General features: G+C 40.7%; 1 protein-coding gene across 2 annotated transcripts; it reads right to left on the bottom strand.

Moving 5' to 3' along the window:
* Positions 1 to 612: 612 nt before the first annotated feature.
* Positions 613 to 15,966, bottom strand: abcb6a (ATP-binding cassette, sub-family B (MDR/TAP), member 6a). 2 transcript variants are annotated; one of them, XM_022207859.2, is made up of 20 exons: positions 15,634 to 15,966; positions 14,645 to 15,168; positions 13,784 to 13,924; positions 12,652 to 12,841; positions 12,208 to 12,300; positions 11,860 to 12,052; positions 11,038 to 11,159; positions 9,787 to 9,896; positions 9,625 to 9,690; positions 7,521 to 7,646; positions 7,341 to 7,417; positions 7,164 to 7,227; positions 6,982 to 7,067; positions 6,246 to 6,303; positions 4,647 to 4,751; positions 4,307 to 4,481; positions 3,954 to 4,066; positions 3,511 to 3,605; positions 2,056 to 2,124; positions 613 to 1,804 (listed from the first exon to the last, which is right to left on the bottom strand). In XM_022207859.2, exons 2-20 carry the CDS (start codon positions 15,158 to 15,160, stop codon positions 1,645 to 1,647), a joined length of 2,559 nt encoding a protein of 852 aa, XP_022063551.2. In that variant the 5' UTR covers positions 15,161 to 15,168; positions 15,634 to 15,966; the 3' UTR covers positions 613 to 1,644. The 2 variants fall into 2 exon arrangements, with proteins under 2 accessions (XP_022063551.2, XP_022063553.2); XM_022207861.2 differs by having other exon boundaries at positions 15,643 to 15,966.
* Positions 15,967 to 17,751: the final 1,785 nt, after the last annotated feature.

The raw sequence follows: 17,751 nt of genomic DNA, 5'->3' as shown, positions 1-17,751 counted from the left end.
CACAATTATATATTGACCAGCTCAGAATAACTTGAAAATGATCTACAATCACAAAAAATTAGTCCAGATTGACATGAAATTTCTCTTAAAAGGCTTGAAAATTCAATTGTGTTCTTTTCATTAAGTTGAGATAATCATATCAGATATTTCTTTTTCGGTATCTGTGTCCGAGAAATCATTTTCAACTAAGTTACCCATTACAAAAACAACTCTCAAGGAAGTGTGTTAATTCCAGATCACATGACCACAATTGTACATATAATATTTAGAAGAATCTTTCTGTAAAAATGTCATGTGGTGTTTGGTTGTAAGCGGCCATGTTGATTTCAGGCCTGAAAACAGCAAAAATGTCAATTATGACACAAAAAGCCCTGTAATTATATATTGACCCAGCTACTTTAGCCCCTTAAAACAACTTGATAAAGGAGTCACCTGTCAATCCAACACAATTGATATTGTGACCAATTGAGTTAAGTGATCTAATACCTACAAGTATTACAGATGGCAAAAACGTATTTATTACAAACACAAAAGTGCATTATGGTGTTTTCATTCAATTAAAATGCAAAAGTAGCACTAATGTAACATCTGAAAACCTAAACTAGACCGGAACACATTAAAAAAAAACTTTTATTGTTCATAGGTACAAGACAAAACTAATATTTACACAAGTTTATAATCATGACTGATGCCTTTTTAAGGTAGCAAGACAGCAAACGATTCTTATTCAGAAATAGTGTATTGGACTATATATACACACACACTTGAATATGACATTGAGTTTAAATGTATCTTTTTATTCAGAGAGTTTGACATGTTAATTTAGCAAAACACAGATAATAATTTGGCTATATGTCCAAAGATTTGTGGACTGTACAACTTTAGACATTAGTTTTCTAAAGAAAAAATTTAAATCTAATTTTAAGTTCTTCACAATTGAAGAAGACGCAAGGAACAGACGTTCAACACACCCAACTTTGGTGATCAAGATGCTTAAGAATTTCTGAAATAAAATATCACTTAAAAAAAAAAAAAAAAAAAAAAAACAGCAAATGACCAAAAAGCTTGAAAAAAACAAATCTAAATCCCTGACGGCTTGTGTACCAATTCATATGTTGTTCAGCAGGACGGAATCATCAGCCTCTCAAGATCAGATTTTTCAATCCTCATTTTGTGTCAGAGCCAACACAAACTCACAACATTAAATAGAAAAACAATACAAACAATATCAAATCAGTGGTAGCAGTGTTTCTATTAATCTTAGAAGCACTGAAAATGTAAAAAACTCAGCGTCACTCGAATGAAAACACGAGATAAGATGCACTCCTGTTCATTCTTTGGCCTTCCAATGTCAAAACATACCGTTATCTGTCCTTTCTTTAGAGGTAATAGTCCCAACACCAAAACCTTGAGTATAACCAGAACTATGGGATGTCCTGAACATAGTGTTAATTCCTCCACAGTTTGATTAAGGCACCTTCCCTTTACACTGAGCCCTGCCATTGCACATTCAATTAAAAAAAATCCTACAAATAAATAACACTGTCCCTTTGCTAAGTGTCCTAGCGCATTGAAATAGCCTACCAGCTTTTTACAATTAAAAGCGAGAGTAAAAATGTAAAGTTTCAATAACAACGAATACATTCAGTCCCCCTGGTGGCCTGCAGAGGTCGATGCAGGCTGCAGTTTCTCAGATTTGCGATCTTTGGATTCCGTCTCTGATGAGGAGTCCGAGTCCTGAGCCTGCTGCTGATTCAACCACATTTCTGCATACAGGCCTCCCTTGAGCAGCAACTCATTGTGTCTGGGAGGGAAATAGAGTTATGAGTTAGAGATCAGTGAACAAGAGGAGGGTAATCATCATGCTCCATCTGTACATGAGAAAATGTGCATTGTTTGATTGTAAGTTTAATTTTAGTCCAATTTTAGCCCTTTTGTATTTCATGTCTTGATCCTTCCTCATTTGTGTTTAGCTGCTGTAACATGTAAATTTCCCTGTTGAGGGATCAATAAAGTTATCTTATCTTAGTAAGCAGATGAGTGAAGCACACTTACTGTCCTCGCTCAGCGATCCGGCCATCGTTGATGACCAGAATCTGGTCTGCTCCGATGATGGTGGACAACCTGATGGATTTAAAAACAATTCATCTGTTTACTTCAACAAAAGTCTTAACTTAACCCGGAAAGAAAGGGCCTAATTCTCATTTTGGGGCATAACTGTATCTATATCCACAAAAACTCAAGTGTTGGTAGTCATTTGAGTCTGTCGACACCAAATCAGAAGTTGAAGAGAACGGACACTTCTGGCTTGTTTTCATGATAATCTAGCCAATTTTTCTGGAGATCAGTGATCCAGGATGAGACATGAGTTCACAACTTTGATCCCGAATCAAAGCAAACGACGGAAACATCCCCAAAAAGTTCAAACAAGTGGCATCTGTCAGCAAGGTGACGCCGTCTTAACACAGACAGTACGGTTCAAAAGTTTGGGGTCACCGAGGAATGTCCTTATTGTTGAAGGAAAAGCTTTTTTTTTCAATGAAGATAACATTAAATTAATCAGAAATCCAGTGTAGACATTGTTAATGTGCTAAATGACTATTCTAGCTGGAAATGTTTCATGGAATATCTCCATAGGGGCACAGAGGAACATTTCCAGCAACCATCACTCCTGTGGTCTAATGCTACATTGTGTTAGCTAGTGGTGTTGAAAGGCTCATTGATGATTAGAAACCCTTGTGCAGTTATGTTAGCACATGGATAAAAGCAGGAGTATTTATGGATAACATGAAATTGTCTGAGTGACTCCAACCTTCTGAACGATAGTGTGACGTCACCCATACTGCTGGGGTCCATACATAGACTGTATATAAAGATGGACGTACCATCTGGCTCCAAAAATGAAGCCAACCCGGAAGCGTCAAAAACTTGCAATATCACGCCGTCCGCTAGGGTTGGCTCCAAAAAGCTTTTGCTCCATCGACCCCAATTCATCACTGGAAAAAATAAAATTTGATAGACTGATGTTCTACAGCTCAGGATTTTTTTCCCGTTAGTTTTCATGGTCAAAATGAGAGATCAGGTGGCCGATCTTAAAATAAATCAATACTGAATTTTAAATAAATCGTTAAAGTTGGCGGAGCCAAGGGGCGTGGCTATACTTGATTGACAGTCCCATAGACTGGTCCTGCCCCGAGTTGCTCTCCGGTCCAGCCTGTTTGATGACACTTTTTATGTCACTGGCTCCAAAAAATTCAAAATGGCGACCAGGAAGTAGCAAAATCCGGGCTTCATTTTCTCGGCATTGAAACCAACGGGTGACGTCACGGTTAGTTCACGCCTGGGTTCATATAGAGGCGAAAGGGCAGCAAAGCTTGAACATTGTTGGAATAAACACTTTTCAAGGAGAGTATGCAAGAGCAAATTTTCCCCAGTGACATTTTTTGGTGTGGCGAAGGGCTTTTGAAAGTACCCTCTGCAAAAGAAAAACACAGTACGAGGATGATTTACCTGTGAGCTACAACAATTGTGGTCCGATTGGCACAGACTTTAGCCAGCGAGGCCTGGATGTTGCGTTCTGTCTGAGTGTCCAGAGCAGATGTGGCCTGTAGAGAGATTAGGTTAGAAAACTTTAGCAAGACTTACGCATTTCAAAGCCGTATAATGGTTATCCAACATGTTCCTGAAGGCCTGTTTATTTACATGTTTTATGACAGTTATTTTAAACAGCCCTTGTTTTTGATCTTTTTTACTGTTCTGACCTATTTTTTAATGATTTCATAAATGTTTTCTTTTGTTTTTCTTTTAATAATTGTCATCTTCTGTTTTCATGTCTTTGTAAAGCACTTTGAATCGCCTCCTTGTTGAAATGTGCTATATAAATAAATTTGCCTTGCCTTGCATCAAAGCATCAATTAATGCTAAATGTTACAGGACGCATTCACATTTTATACCTCGTCCAGCAGGATGATCTGCGGTGCTTTGAGGATTGTCCTGGCAATAGCAACCCTCTGCTTCTCTCCTCCGCTCAGCTTCAGACCTCTTTCACCCACTTGTGTATCATAACCTGCCAGATATATTAAGGGGTAGATGGTAAAAAAAAACATTCTGAGAGCAGGGCAGAGTCGTAATCTGTGCATTGCGGTGAACATCTTTTCTTTTCTTACTAAAATGTTAGTTGCCGCAGAAAAAAATGTGTTATTTTTTGCCATAAACATGTTAATAATATAGTATAAACATAGGTTTAACGAGCCACATACTCTAAATTCTTCGTATCAGAGTTGAACATATTTTCTCTCTGCATTACCTTCTGGGAACCCCATGATTTTATCATGGATATCAGCAGCCAGGGCGGCCTCCTCCACCTCCTGGTCGCTGGCAGAGATGCGACCGTAGCGGATGTTATCCCGGATGGTGTCGTTGAACAGCACGGTGTCCTGAGGAACGACGCCGATATGAGCTCGCAGAGACATCTGCTTCACCTGAGGAAAGACAATGAACCCGAACTAATAAAAAGTCCACACAGCACAGCAATAATAAAGAGAGAACATTATGACTTGTGCTTCTGTTGCTCCTGGTCATCTCAGGAGCATGGGGCTAATCTATGCTTGTAGGATTGTGCGCTTGCTCCGGTGTCATGCACTTACTTTTGATATATCCTGGCCATCAATGCGGACGCAGCCTCCCTGAACATTATAGAAGCGGAAGAGCAGCCGAATGATGGTGCTCTTCCCGGATCCCGAAGGTCCCACCTTGGGGAGATTAATAGGAAGAAATGATAATAGCACTTAAACAGAGAGCACAGGATGTAACAGCGAGAAGAGGGAAAAACATCTCGAATTAAAGGAGGATTCTGACATATTTCAACTTGACACACTTCCCATTAATGTTGCTATTATAGCTCTAAATGTCATGCTAACTGTGCGCTCTTTACCTCGCTACAGAGATTTGTGGAAATGGAGTTTAGCGAGAGCTCCCTGCAGCTTTATGAAGAAAACTGATTTTTAACATTAATAATGATGTTTGTTTTCAAATCATACTGAAAGAAAACACAGAACTTAGCTGCCTGGAATGGATATTTTTCTGCCAATGCTTCAAAAAGCTGCAGATTCAATAATTGCAGGTCCACAGCGGGGATTACGCTCACCCATGGATGCATGAAGATTGTCCAATTTCAGCAAACAGGTCATTCCAGACTTGGAGGACATTTTCCATCCCACCCATCAAATGTCAAATACATGCAGAGATGAGAATGAGAAAAAATATTTTCAGCTGAAAATTAGCCGGGTGGCCCCCAGCTGGGTCCAGGGCGGAGGCCGGTGGGGGGATTCAGGGAGGCGAAGCTCTTGGGTTTTGGAGATTTTACAGCAGTAAAAAGTGGCCTGAGAGTCCTTAAAAAAATTTAATATATATCAATCTGGTCCAAAATTATTTCTAAATGTCATGGTGATAGGGACTATGCTCTCAGTTTGCTCACATTACTAGCAGTGTAGGTAAACCAAATGGCTAACATAACTTTATGTAAAATAAATTAAGTTACCTTTCTCAATATTCTCTTCCTCTCACCTTACCAAGAAGTCAAATAATATTTCTGAGAATTCATTCTCAATGCAGAGTCACACACATGAGAGAGATGGTACTACAGTCACCCAGCTCTTACGACGCAAGGGTCTAGGGAAGCTCGGCAGGGAGGGAGGCGGGCTAAAAGGTTGTCTTTCAAATCACTCTGCAGCAGTTGGGTAGGTATACAACCATTCAGCGCAACGAATAGGCTGACGTATCCTGTTAGAATCGTCGCGCCTCTGTCGTCACTGAGTTACACCCGCCTTCTGACTCTACACTTCATGGTGATTCGATTACAGTACTGTACATGACTGCTCTCACTGAGTGACGGCTGGCATTCAGCGCGGTGGATATTAGCAGCCGTTCGATATTACGACTCGCCGACCATAAACATACCTCACCCCCTAAAAAAATGTTCTCCTCGAATTTAGACGATTCACAAGAATGACCCTGGCAATGATAAAATCCACGGAATTCTGCGGATCCGCGGAAAATTCTCATCCCTGCACATGTACAAAATACTAACACCTGCAGTTGTTGTGTAAATGTATCCATCTACCCATTTAGAAAGATTCATCTGATTTCTTTGGAACACTGCAGGAAGTTCATGCTAATTCTGAATTAAATGCCGTTCTCTCGCTGTCTGTGTGAATCCTCCTTTAGAATCTGTTCCTCAGACTTACCAGGGCGACTGTCTGTCCTGGAAGAACAATGAAGGACACATCTGTGAGAATCTCCTTGCTGTAAAACAACAAAGAAAAAGACGCATTGTTCGTTGCTCCTGAACAATTGGACAGAAATAAAAAATAATATGGAAAAAGTGTTTAAAGTAAAAATTCCTTTCGACTTTGTGACGTTGTACCTGGGCTTGAGTCCTGACACTGTTGAGGGTTTCTCGAATAAATATACGTTTCATATTTTGTTGACTGCCAGCAAGAAAGCTCTCATTAGGAAATGGATGTCTACGGATGCACCTACGACTAAGGAATGGATAGCTGTAGTCCACGATATTTTCGTGATGGAGAAACTCACTTTTACTCTTCGGTTAGAGGAGGAGAAGTTTAGAAGTTGTTGAACATCTTGGATCAAACACGTATCCTCAGTTACATCAGATTTTACATGGCTGTAAGTTTGGAACTGACCCCCCCCCCCCCCCTTTCCTTCTCTTTTCTTCTTTTTCTGGATTCTATGTTGAGCTACTCTAATGTTAAGTACATAGTTCATACAACTAAAAAAAAACCAGGAGAGAATGTATTTGTTTTTCCTTTCTTTATGTGAATATGATGTGCTGCAATGTCCTGTATTGATTCTCTTCATAATAAAAATTTGAATTTAAAAAAAAAAGACAATCTGTATATGCCTCACATTTATTGTTGCTCACAACTTTGACCTAAACTATCAACACAAGCATCCACTAACCCGTTCGTATAGCTGAAGTAGACGTTCTCAAACTCCACTTTTCCCAGTTTGTAGAGAAGATTTCCTGCATTTACTTCATCTTTCACCTGCATAAGGGAACACATACACAGTAGGTTTTTTTTAAAGCACATGATAAAGCACTAAAAATCGAAGCTCCAAACAGCTTTCAGCTTCAAACGTACCTCTTCCTCCTCTTCAAAAAGTTGGAACATGCTTTCCATGTCAATAAAAGAATTCTGGATCATTCTGCAGCAAAACAAAACAGACACCAAGAAGAGTCAAGCAGAGGTACAGAGCCTCTGTTGAAGCAGTATCTCAAAGGTTTAATGTTCCCTTTCTGATGTTCTGCCGCTTCTTACCTGTAGTAGGTTCCAAACCAGTTGAGGGGGGTGTACAGTTGGATGATGTAGGTACCGAAAAGCACAAAATCACCAACCTAGGATGACAGTGTTTGAATGGGACATTTTGACATCAATGAAAGATAAATACATGTGAACTCTTTTCAAGTGCATCGGTATTTCTGCAAATATTCTCAGCACCTTAAACTTTCCCTCAGTGACAAAGTAGGCACAGAGCAGGGAGCCAGCCAGCAGGCCTGACCCGATGATGAGGTTCTGTGTTTGGTTGAGAAGAGCCAGCGACGCCTGAGTCTTCCACTCTGAAGCCTTTAACAGGAGGAGACAAGAACCATTAGATTCAACATTTAGACAAGGAATAAATTCTACACACAGCTACTGATTTCTCTGCAACACTGTTATAAAGTTATACGACAATCTCAAACAGACAGTATCATCGTCAGTTTGCTTCCTGTTGAGATGTCGTGTCATTAACATAGTCTCCTAGATTTACCCCCACTATTTATAACTATCTTTAACAACAACTCCTTAACAGCTCAAAGCTCCACTGACCCAAGAGTGATAGAAAATGTAGTATTTCCTTTCCTTTCTTTGCTTTTTTTTGAAGGATTATTACTTTGCTTTTTTGCTTCTATTGGATAGTTGCAGTGGAAAAACAGTAAGAAGAGAGCAAAGGAGTGAGTGGAGTTTGTTCTAGGCCAGGGGTCGGCCCGGAGCCGCATGCAGCTCTTTCAGCCCTCTGTTGTGGCTCCCTGTAACTTTGGAAAATAAATAGTTCTGCCTTTCAGGCGCGTTTCAATGCATTTTAATATAGACAATTTTATTGTGAAATTACCGCTCTTATTTTGACGTGTCACTCCACCGCATGAGAGCGCAGAGTTGAAGCAGAGAGACAACATGGAGCTTCCGATTCCCACACGTTTCATGGCTTTTGTTTGTTTGTTTTACTCCTGGAGAAGCAACGCCTGTAGTTTCACATCGTTTTGTACTCAAGAATGGCAAGCCTGTATATTAAAGCTCCACTCCAAGAAAGACACGTCTTGTCTTTGAGTCAAAAGTACTCATAGGGTAATACACGTTACTCGCAAGAACGCGGCTCGATGTCACATCCAGGCAGCAGGTCAGAGTCAGAGGAGTGTCGTCTTGGAAAATAGGGCAGCGACTTACCGGAGAAAAGTTATTAGCTTAAAGGCATTATGGAGGATTTTTTTTGTTTAATTTGTCTGATTCACATAAAATGAATATACTGACCTTTAGTGGACTTGTATGTATGGTTTGTAAAAGAATTAAAAAAAAAAAAAAACTGTGGACATGGCAGGACCTGAAAAACATCAGCCAATCATTGCACTCGGACCGAGGCGTTTGGTTTGCTCCCTTTCCTGTCAATCAAAAATCTTCCGGCTCAAGCCTCGTTACGTAGATTACGTACGCCTTGGACTTACGTGTTTTCTGTATGTGTTGCTTTGGTATAGCTTCATAGTTAGCTGACGACTTGTTTTGCTCATCTTTTTTTACATAATGGCCGATAAAGATCCAGGGGGACCCAGCCGTAAAAGACAACTTCACGAGTCCTACGCAAGTTTCTGGAGGGGGGCGTTTCTTCGTAAATGTTAAGAGGAGGGAGGTTAGAGGGGGGTGAGGGAGAGGTTGTATGTGCGCATGCGCATGCTACGTTCAAAGTCGTAGGAAATTAAATCTCCTCTAATGCCTTTAAGATAAATAGATAAATAGAGTTTACAAGTTAAATAGACATTCGCAAAATATTGATTTCCAGCTAACGTTATGTAACATATGAGGTCCAGGAGCAAAAATGACATATTAGTGGAAGGACACGATTAAAAAAATGAATCTATCTAATTAGAGGCCGATTAACAAGGGCATAGAGGTAAAAAAAAAGTGATATATGCAGTGTAGTCTTCATTTTAAATGCCAAAAGGATTTTGCGGCTCCCGGTGTTTTCTTTTCTGTGGGAAACGGGTCGAAACGGCTCTTTGAGTGTTAAAGGTTGCCGACCCCTGTTCTAGGCTGTCAGATCATGAAACGTTTTGTATTTTCTAAGCGTTGCGATGTTTCTAAAGCATCAAAATACCAAAAAGTCACAACTAGTTAAGTCTGAAAGCTGACCGGTGATGTATTATCTTGCTGAAATCAACTCTTTCCACTTTTTCTTTATGTTTCTAAACTAAACCTGTGATAAATTATCATATTTCGTGCAGCTTGATCGCAATCTTAAAACACAGTGATAGCCACATATTCTGTTGTCATGAAAATAATACCTTCGGCTTACCTGATATTTCAAGATAGCATCCTCAAAGCGGCTGACCTCATAGCTTTCCGCATTGTAGTATTTCACCTGTTTAACAGACAAAATCAGTCCGCGTGCATCTCAATGTGTTTTACAACAATTCTCCAACTTAAAATGAACCAAAGCACAAAAACTTTGACGTACCGTCTCGAAGTTTAACAGAGAGTCCACAGCCTTGGTCTTGGCGGCGTTGTCCTGCAGGTTCATGTCTCGTCTGTACTTGGTTCTCCATTCAGTGATGATGATCGTCAAAGCTGGGTGAAGTTACCAGCAGATAATCTGAACATTTTCAAGTGACATTCACCCCACAAAACCCACAAAAAAATGTATACTATTAAATTACAGATGGGTCATTCCATATCATTTCAATTTTAAGAAAACTTCCCACCTGACCCTCTCAGATTTTGCTAAGTTTTTGCATACATTTAGTACATTATATATAATGGGAAAATCCAAAATATGATTGCTTTATTGTCATTAGTTTCAAATTTATGGCCATTTGAAGTAGGTAGGGGGTACCCTATTATTGCAGCCAAAATTAAGACTTGAAATTTTCGACAATTTTCAGACTTCTGTAACTTCTGAACAACAAAAGATAGAGATCTGAAATTTTCAGAATCATTTCACAGTGACCTATAGTCCTCAGAAATGTGAAAATATTTACTTTATATTTATAATTGCATGTTACAGAGAATGAAGGGTTTATAGAAGCAAGTTGTGCTTGGTGTCAAAATTTAGGGAAATTCCTGTAATTTCACATGATGTCATTTATTTTTTGATACCACCTATCCCACATGCTGATGTTGACCTTTGAATCCGAAGGTCGGACAGATATTTTGGATTTTTGGCTGTTCATATTTCATCCATTACATACCATAGCACTTTCATTTTATACATATCCAATCCTTAGATAGCCCAGTTATACCACATAAAATTTCTAATGGTTATGATGATTAGTTTTTGTGTAATGGGTGGCCAAATGTAGCAGTTTAGAAGTTCGTCATGGACAAAATCGCAACTTTGTCATTCTCTGTAACATGCAATTATAAATATAAAGTAAATATTTTCACATTTCTAAGGATTATAGGTCACTGTGAAATGATTCTGAAAATTTCAGATCTCTATCTTTTGTTGTTCAGAAGTTATAGAAGTCTGAAAATGGTCGAAAATTTCAAGTCTTAATTTTGGCCGCAATTTTAGGGTACCCCCTACCTATTTCAAATGGCCATAACTTTGAAACTAATGACAATAAAGCATTCAAATTTTGGATTTTCCCTTCATATATAATTTACTAAATGTATGTAAAAACTTAGCAAAATCTGAGAGGGTCAGGTGGGGACCACTGGTTGAAATGTTATGGAATGACCCAGATGATAATTAAATTCCACTACTTACTGAGGTACAAGGTCATGCAGATGAAGACGATGAGACCGAACCAGGCGTTGAAGTAAGTGATGAAGTAGATGATGGAGATGACGATGTCAGCGATGGTGGGGAAGATGCTGAACACGATGTAGCTGTGGAAAAATACAGAAATACATAAAAGTATTACTTTTTTTATGTTTTATTTAAATTTTTTTGTAGAGATATTTTGGCTTTGCAGGGTTAAGGTGTGTGAGAAGTGTTTCTAAACACATAATAGCAAAATAACTGCTAAAACAAATGAAAATATTAAATTTTGAATAGTGGAGTCGGACTGTTCAATTGTGGGCCGGTCAGAAATCATGACACATGATACAGATTATTACACCATGATGTTTTAAAAAGAAGACAGTACGAGCATTGATGGTTCCTCTCTTACTACACCGACTACAGTCTATAGTTTGGTCAATTGTTGCGTCTTGGATGCCAGAATGTGCAGAACAGCTTGGTCTTTCTCCATTTATTTGTTTCAATTTTGGAAGACTGATGACATGAAGAAGAGGTGGATTGATTATGTAAAGAGCTGCAATAATGAAGAACTGAGGATCACCAGCACCAGCGCCTGCCTCTGTAGGGCATTCATGATTTCACAACTGACCTGTTTGGTTGGTTTAAGATGAACTCAAGTCTGTTCGCACGGTTAGAGCAATTTTGATACATAAGTTTATATACTTTGTGATTTTTTTTTAATCATTACAACTTTATGAAGCCAGTTTTCTGTGGTGTGACAATTGCAGAACACATTTATTTTTTACTGCTGATATGTACAACCAACCACCCTCCATGCCATCTCACCTCAGTAAGCTGTTAATAGAAGTGGTGCCGCGGTCGATGCTTCTCAGCACTTCCCCGGTTTTGCGGCCGAGATGCCAGCGCAGAGAGAGGGAATGCAAGTGGGAAAACAGACGCACTTGGACCACTCGATTAGTGTACTGCTGCACCCGGATCCAGAGGAAAGAGCGCATATTACTGACAAACCCTGAGGCGCCTAGAAAGAGGGTGAAAGTGATTAGCTTCACATCTACGGTCATGTGGCATGTGAATTAAGGCTGCATGTCAGTGTGCTGCATTCACTGTGGAGTAATTATGTGTCCGTCTTTGCTCAGACATTATGCAGCCGTAACAAGAATGAGTGAATCCTACCTGCTCCTCCGCCCTGCATGAACTTTAGCAGGACATAAATACACACTGTAGTGGCCACGGTGTGCCAGCTGCTGCCATCAGTCAGCTCATTCACTGAGAGGACGACACACACAAGAGGAAAAAGTCACGAGGGCAAGTATTTGGCCTGAAGACAGTGTAGATAATCAAGATGATTAAGGAGACAAAGTAAACTTCTGCAGGCATTAGGGTATTTTATATTCCACTCTCTGACCCTCCAGGCATTTTGTGCTATCTGAAGACAGATGTCTCAATTTCATCACACAACACACTCTGGAGGCTTTGTAGGTCAAATTTAATAAACAAAAAGCACATTTAGATTGTGGCGCAGGCTTGTTGCAGCAACATCCCTGCAGAAAGAGACCATTTAACTCCAGCTCTGAATAACTTGAGTCTGCGGCTCAGTAAAGAAGACACATCGCTCACCGATATTCTTGTAGTAAATGGGCACAAAGACGTTGATGGCCCTCTCCGCTCCCAGCAGCCCCAAACAGAAGAGGACCAGCAGCTGGAGAAAGGTGTTACCCCTGGGCCACATGTAGGGAACAAGCAGACGAACCTTCTTCCAGAAGTCCCGCCAGGTGGACTCATTCTCGTCTGTTCTCCCCAACAGGCTCTGAGACGGAGAATGAAACGCTTAAAAAGCTGCTTTAATTAGTGATTGGTACAGTCACATACACTGCCTGGCCAAAAAAAGCAATGCCACCAAGATTTGACTAGGCAAATAGGTAAAAACCTTTCATTGGATTGAATATGTTTCAGCTGCAACAACTTATTAAACCCTAGCCGATGCAGTGAGGAGCTCCTGTGGTCACGGAAAGGATGTTAATCTGTCTCAGAAAGGTCAAATTATCGTCCTGCATCAAGCAAAGAAAACAACTAATGAGATTTCTGAAACTAAAATCAGGTTAAGAACGGTCCAACGCATTGCGAAAACCTGGAAGGATAGTGGTGAACCATCATCTTCGAAGAGCAAATGTGGTCTGATGAGTCCAGATTTACCCTGTTCCAAAGCGATGGAGGCATCAGGGCAAGAAGAGAGGCAGATGAAGTGATGTCAGTGCCTACCAGCCTGTGGGGTTCAGGGTTATGATCTGGGGTTGGTCAGGTTCAGCAACGTTATGTCCCCAAAGAATGAGGTCAGCTGACTACCTGAATGAGCAGGTCTTTCCATCAACGGAGCTTTTCTTTCCTGACGGTGCGAGCGTATTCTGAGATGACAATGCCAGGATTCATGGGGCTCACATTGTGAATGAGTGGACCAGGGAGCATGAGATGGATTGTCCTCCACAGAGTCCAGACCTCAGCTCCACTGAGAATCTTTAGAACATTCTGGAGAAAAAAACTTCGAGCAGCGGTCCAACTCTCCCATCATCAACAGAAGATTTTGGTGAGAAATTAATGCAGAATCTTACCAAAACAATGCCACAGTGAATGAACGCCGTACTCAAAGCTAAAAGCGGTCCCATGAAACATCAGAGTGTGCGACTTGTTTTTTTTGGCCGGGCAGCGTAAAAATGTCCCAGGTTGTGATTTTAACCTGTTAAAGTGTTACTACCTGTCTGCTGTTTTCTACATCCCGCTCGTCCTCATTTATCAGCAGCATGTATGGTCTCCGTGGCAACCCTGGTGCTTTCAGGCCAATGACGAAGAGCAGCCCGGTGGCAACGTAGCGCATCAGCCACAGGGCAAACTGCACCTGAGGGGGTCGTAGACATTTAAAAACAAATCATTATGGGTACAACACCGCAGCACGGAACAGTGGGGAGAACTTCAGTTAATGTTCATAACAGAGCTGTGAATGAGTGAACAACTGTGGGCCTTATTATACAATGACAAAGCCTCTGAGTAACTTCACACTTCTATGTCATTTACTATTAAAATTACCCCTATAAAATGTCGGTTTTATGGAATGAGGGATGGAATTATAGACAATTATTTAATCTTAAGTTAAGGGCTGATCACATTCTATACAGTGCTCTTTGAAAGACACAAGTGTCAAGTCATGCTTACAGAGTTATATCACCACAAACTTGAACCTAAAGCAACTGACTGGGTGGGAGGGGCAAGATTTTGTCTTGTGATGTGGTTGGCTGACAGTGTCGCGTGCAGGATGTGAAAGCCTGACGTGACATGACTCAGCAGAAAACGCTTCAGCCCTGTGCTGGACTTGCATTCCATCTTGTCTAGCTGTGTCTGCAAGGGTGGATACAGAATCTATGGATCAAGTCAGGTTGGGCAGCTTTGAAGGGTGTGTTTTAAAAGACACACACACCTTTGATATATATCTGCCCTTTGGCCGATTAGACTGTTGACATAGTCAGTGAATCAGCATTTATGACTGTGCGACATCAGGGCTTTTACTAGAATCCAATCATTGCTTCCAAAATGATGCCGTTTAACTTCAATCTCTCCTCACCTGCTGCTGATTGTTCTCCAGGCCCCACCACCAGTGAGGACTGTACCAAGAAATGAAGGCCAAGTTCTCAGCTGAGAAAGCCACGGCCCAGAACAGCAGCAGGACGGCGCTGTGTCCCCGCGTTCGGTCCATTATCAGAACCCTCCGTCTCTCCACCCTGAGCGTGGATATAGCCCAAGCCCAGCCCAGGATAGAGAAGCAGCCATACAGCACCGCGTAACCTGGGAGCTCTCTTGCGGTGGCAGCTTGCCACACCATCCCACCCAGAAACTGCAACAGCAGAATGATGGAGAGGGCCTGCTGGAAAGCGTAGAGGCGGGAGCGTGGGATGAACTTGGGCTCCATTGCCGTGCCGTATTTCTGATAGAAGATCCAGTGGATGGTGCCGAGGAAGAAGGCGATGGTGAGGAGGGTGGTGGGGACCAGGGTGAAGTAAAAGCAAGGGGAGATGCCTTCATCCAGCCAGGTGTGGGAGATGGACGTATTAGCTTCACAGTAGCTCTGGATGAACCCCATGTCTGCAGCTAGAAGAGAGAAATCTTATTAGAGATGCATAACAAGCACAGATTTAAATGCATTTTTGCCTTGTGAATCCCATTTAAGCATGGGTTTTGATGTGTGTGATATAAATAAAGATTATTATACAAAAATTTACATGTCAAGAAGACTACATCTATAAATATAATTTGTAAGACCTCAAAAATAATTAAAACAAAGCAGGAGTCTCTCTCTTTCAGGTTACATATAATTAGCTTGACTAGGCTACAATAACATTAGACTGTAATGTAGGTCACTACACCTTGTTTTGATACTGGTAATAAACCACTAATCATAAAAGTTCACAAAAACAAACCAGAAAGGCTACTATACCTACCCCAACACACTGAGAAGCTAAATAAACAACAAGCAGGATTAAATTAACGCTCCCGACACGTATTTTAAGGTTGTCTAGATGTTAAAAAAAGGCAGTTGTTTGTTTTCAGCATTACCTTATCTACCTTATCTTGCAGGGACACTGCTGTCAACTTCAAATGATGAACACACTCCACTTGTCACCAACAGAGGGTACTCCAAATTGCGCTACAGTTAGCTGCTAGCGAGCTAACAGCCGCGCAAAACACACCTTTAATGCAAACGAAGCCGACGCGACTGACTGTAGGGAGTTTAAGTCATGCAAAGTTGCGCGTTTGTCATCGCTCCTATCTGGTGTGTGCTCATGCTGCTAGCGCGGTTTGTCCTTGTGCTGCGTGGGCAAGTTAAACAACAGCGATCCATGACTCGGCGATCGACGCTTTTACACAACAGTCTGACTCATGCAGGAGATCTGGGACACACTGGTCTGGTCTGGACTGCAGCGACGCCCAGAGGAGGAAAGAAGTAATAGTGAGAGTTTTTTTTAAAGAATTCTTTTCAGTCGTTCAAGCATCATGTGTAACATTTCAATTTCGTGTGCAATATTTCACTTTATGGCACAACATTGTTGATGCAATGTGCAATATTTATTTTTTTCAGCTGTAATGTTTCAATTTCATGTGTCGTATTTCATTATCATGTATGGTATTAGCATTACTTTCTACTTTTCTATTCTAGTCATATTTTAGCTAATTCATTTCCTCAATGCATCTGATTTTTATAATATCATTTTGGTTTTTTTCTGCACAATTTCTGTCACAAAAATTCCTTTGGGATCAATAAACTTATCTTGTCTTATTTATTCATTTATTTAAATACCCAAGCGTGATTGTCTCATGTTGGTGAAGATATCTAAACATTACATTTTGATTGCAACAAGCGTGAAAATGTAAATTAATGCCCTTAGTGATTTATTTAGTTATTTATTTTTGACTGGTAACAATAATCTAAGCAGGATAATGCCTTATTGAAGTCTCAGCATGCAGTGGAAACCTCGTTGGATATTAGCCCTTCACATCATTAGTGGAAACTGTATTCAGAGTATTCCTTAAGAGTACCAATGCAGCAAAGCCAAAATACTCCTTTAAAGGTAAAAGTCACGCATGAAAAATCCTATCTAAGCAAAAGTACGTAAGCATTCACAAGAAAAGAGAAAATAAAGTGTTTAATCTTTGATATTTGCAGAGATATTGGATAATTTGAACATTGATTTAAATAAAATCATGTAAAAAGTTTAAAGGAAAAATGCAAGATGCCAAAAATGTTTGAAAGATTTGTACTAAAAGTAACTAAACCTGTGAAATAAAACATCATGGAGCATAAAGTACAGGTAAAACACTAGCTTGCAATGTCGCAAAATGGTCACTAGATGGCATAAAATACAAAGAAATAACAGGAATCCTGTGCGCAAAGCAGCCTCAAGTGTGAACAAGAGTTTTCTAAATCTCCATGACCATGCATGCAGGTGGTGAGGAAGGGAAAAAAAAGCTCCCGGAGATGGAACATAATAACAATGTGTGCCACTGCTGCACTACAGCGACTGAATGACTGATTAATGATATTATACAGTCGCAACAGTGCGCCTTTTTCGCTTAAGAGGGTAATTTTCCAGTCAAAGGCTCACAAAAAAGAACATCGTCTTGCAGTGACGAGGGGGTTTAAGTTAAGAGCCTTTTCCCATCAAAAAGCAGAAAAGAAGGGAAGTGACTCTAAAGCAAGCTGTCTGTCCTGTGAGGATGAATAAAAGACTCTTCAGAAAAACTGCGTGTGTGTGTGTGTGTGTGTGTGTGTGTGTGTGTGTGTGTGTGTGTGTGTGTGTGTGTGTGTGTGTGTGTGTGTGTGTACCTGTATGTGAAAGAAGAAAGCCACAGAGATTGTGATGTCTCGCACACACACACACACACACACACAGGCTGGGATGGAAAAGAGGGGGTAAATCTTATCATTTAGAGCTTCCACAATAGGCATAAAGAGCTGCTAATCTGCTTCATCTCCCCTGGTTCTTTTGTGCGAGTGGAAATGGACCTTCTGTCCATCGGCTGCTTGTCACCCCGCTCTTTTGTCCCCCGGTGGATGTGACGGCCTGCCCATCACAAACCTCATCTCTCTCCCCTTTTGTGGGGACCTCCACATACAGCCTCAGCTGGATCCCTATAAGTCCTTTAGGTGTGTCTCTCTCGCTGCATTCACTTCCC

Source organism: Acanthochromis polyacanthus, chromosome 22, assembly GCF_021347895.1.
Source record: "Acanthochromis polyacanthus isolate Apoly-LR-REF ecotype Palm Island chromosome 22, KAUST_Apoly_ChrSc, whole genome shotgun sequence".
In the NCBI taxonomy this organism is placed as follows: Eukaryota; Metazoa; Chordata; class Actinopteri; family Pomacentridae; genus Acanthochromis; species Acanthochromis polyacanthus.
Note: the sequence above shows the minus strand (reverse complement) of the source record. Positions and strands in the feature narration are given on the sequence as shown.

What these genes read in the sequence shown, in the direction of transcription:
- abcb6a (XM_022207859.2), bottom strand. Translation starts at nt 15,160, where the DNA reads ATGGGGTTCATCCAGAGCTACTGTGAAGCTAATACGTCCATCTCCCAC. An exon ending in ATGTAGAAAACAGCAGACAG is followed by an intron (nt 12,842 to 13,783) that starts GTAGTAACACTT and finishes TCTCCGTCTCAG; the next exon opens with AGCCTGTTGGGGAGAACAGA. An exon ending in CAGGACAGACAGTCGCCCTG is followed by an intron (nt 4,752 to 6,245) that starts GTAAGTCTGAGG and finishes AATCTCCCCAAG; the next exon opens with GTGGGACCTTCGGGATCCGG.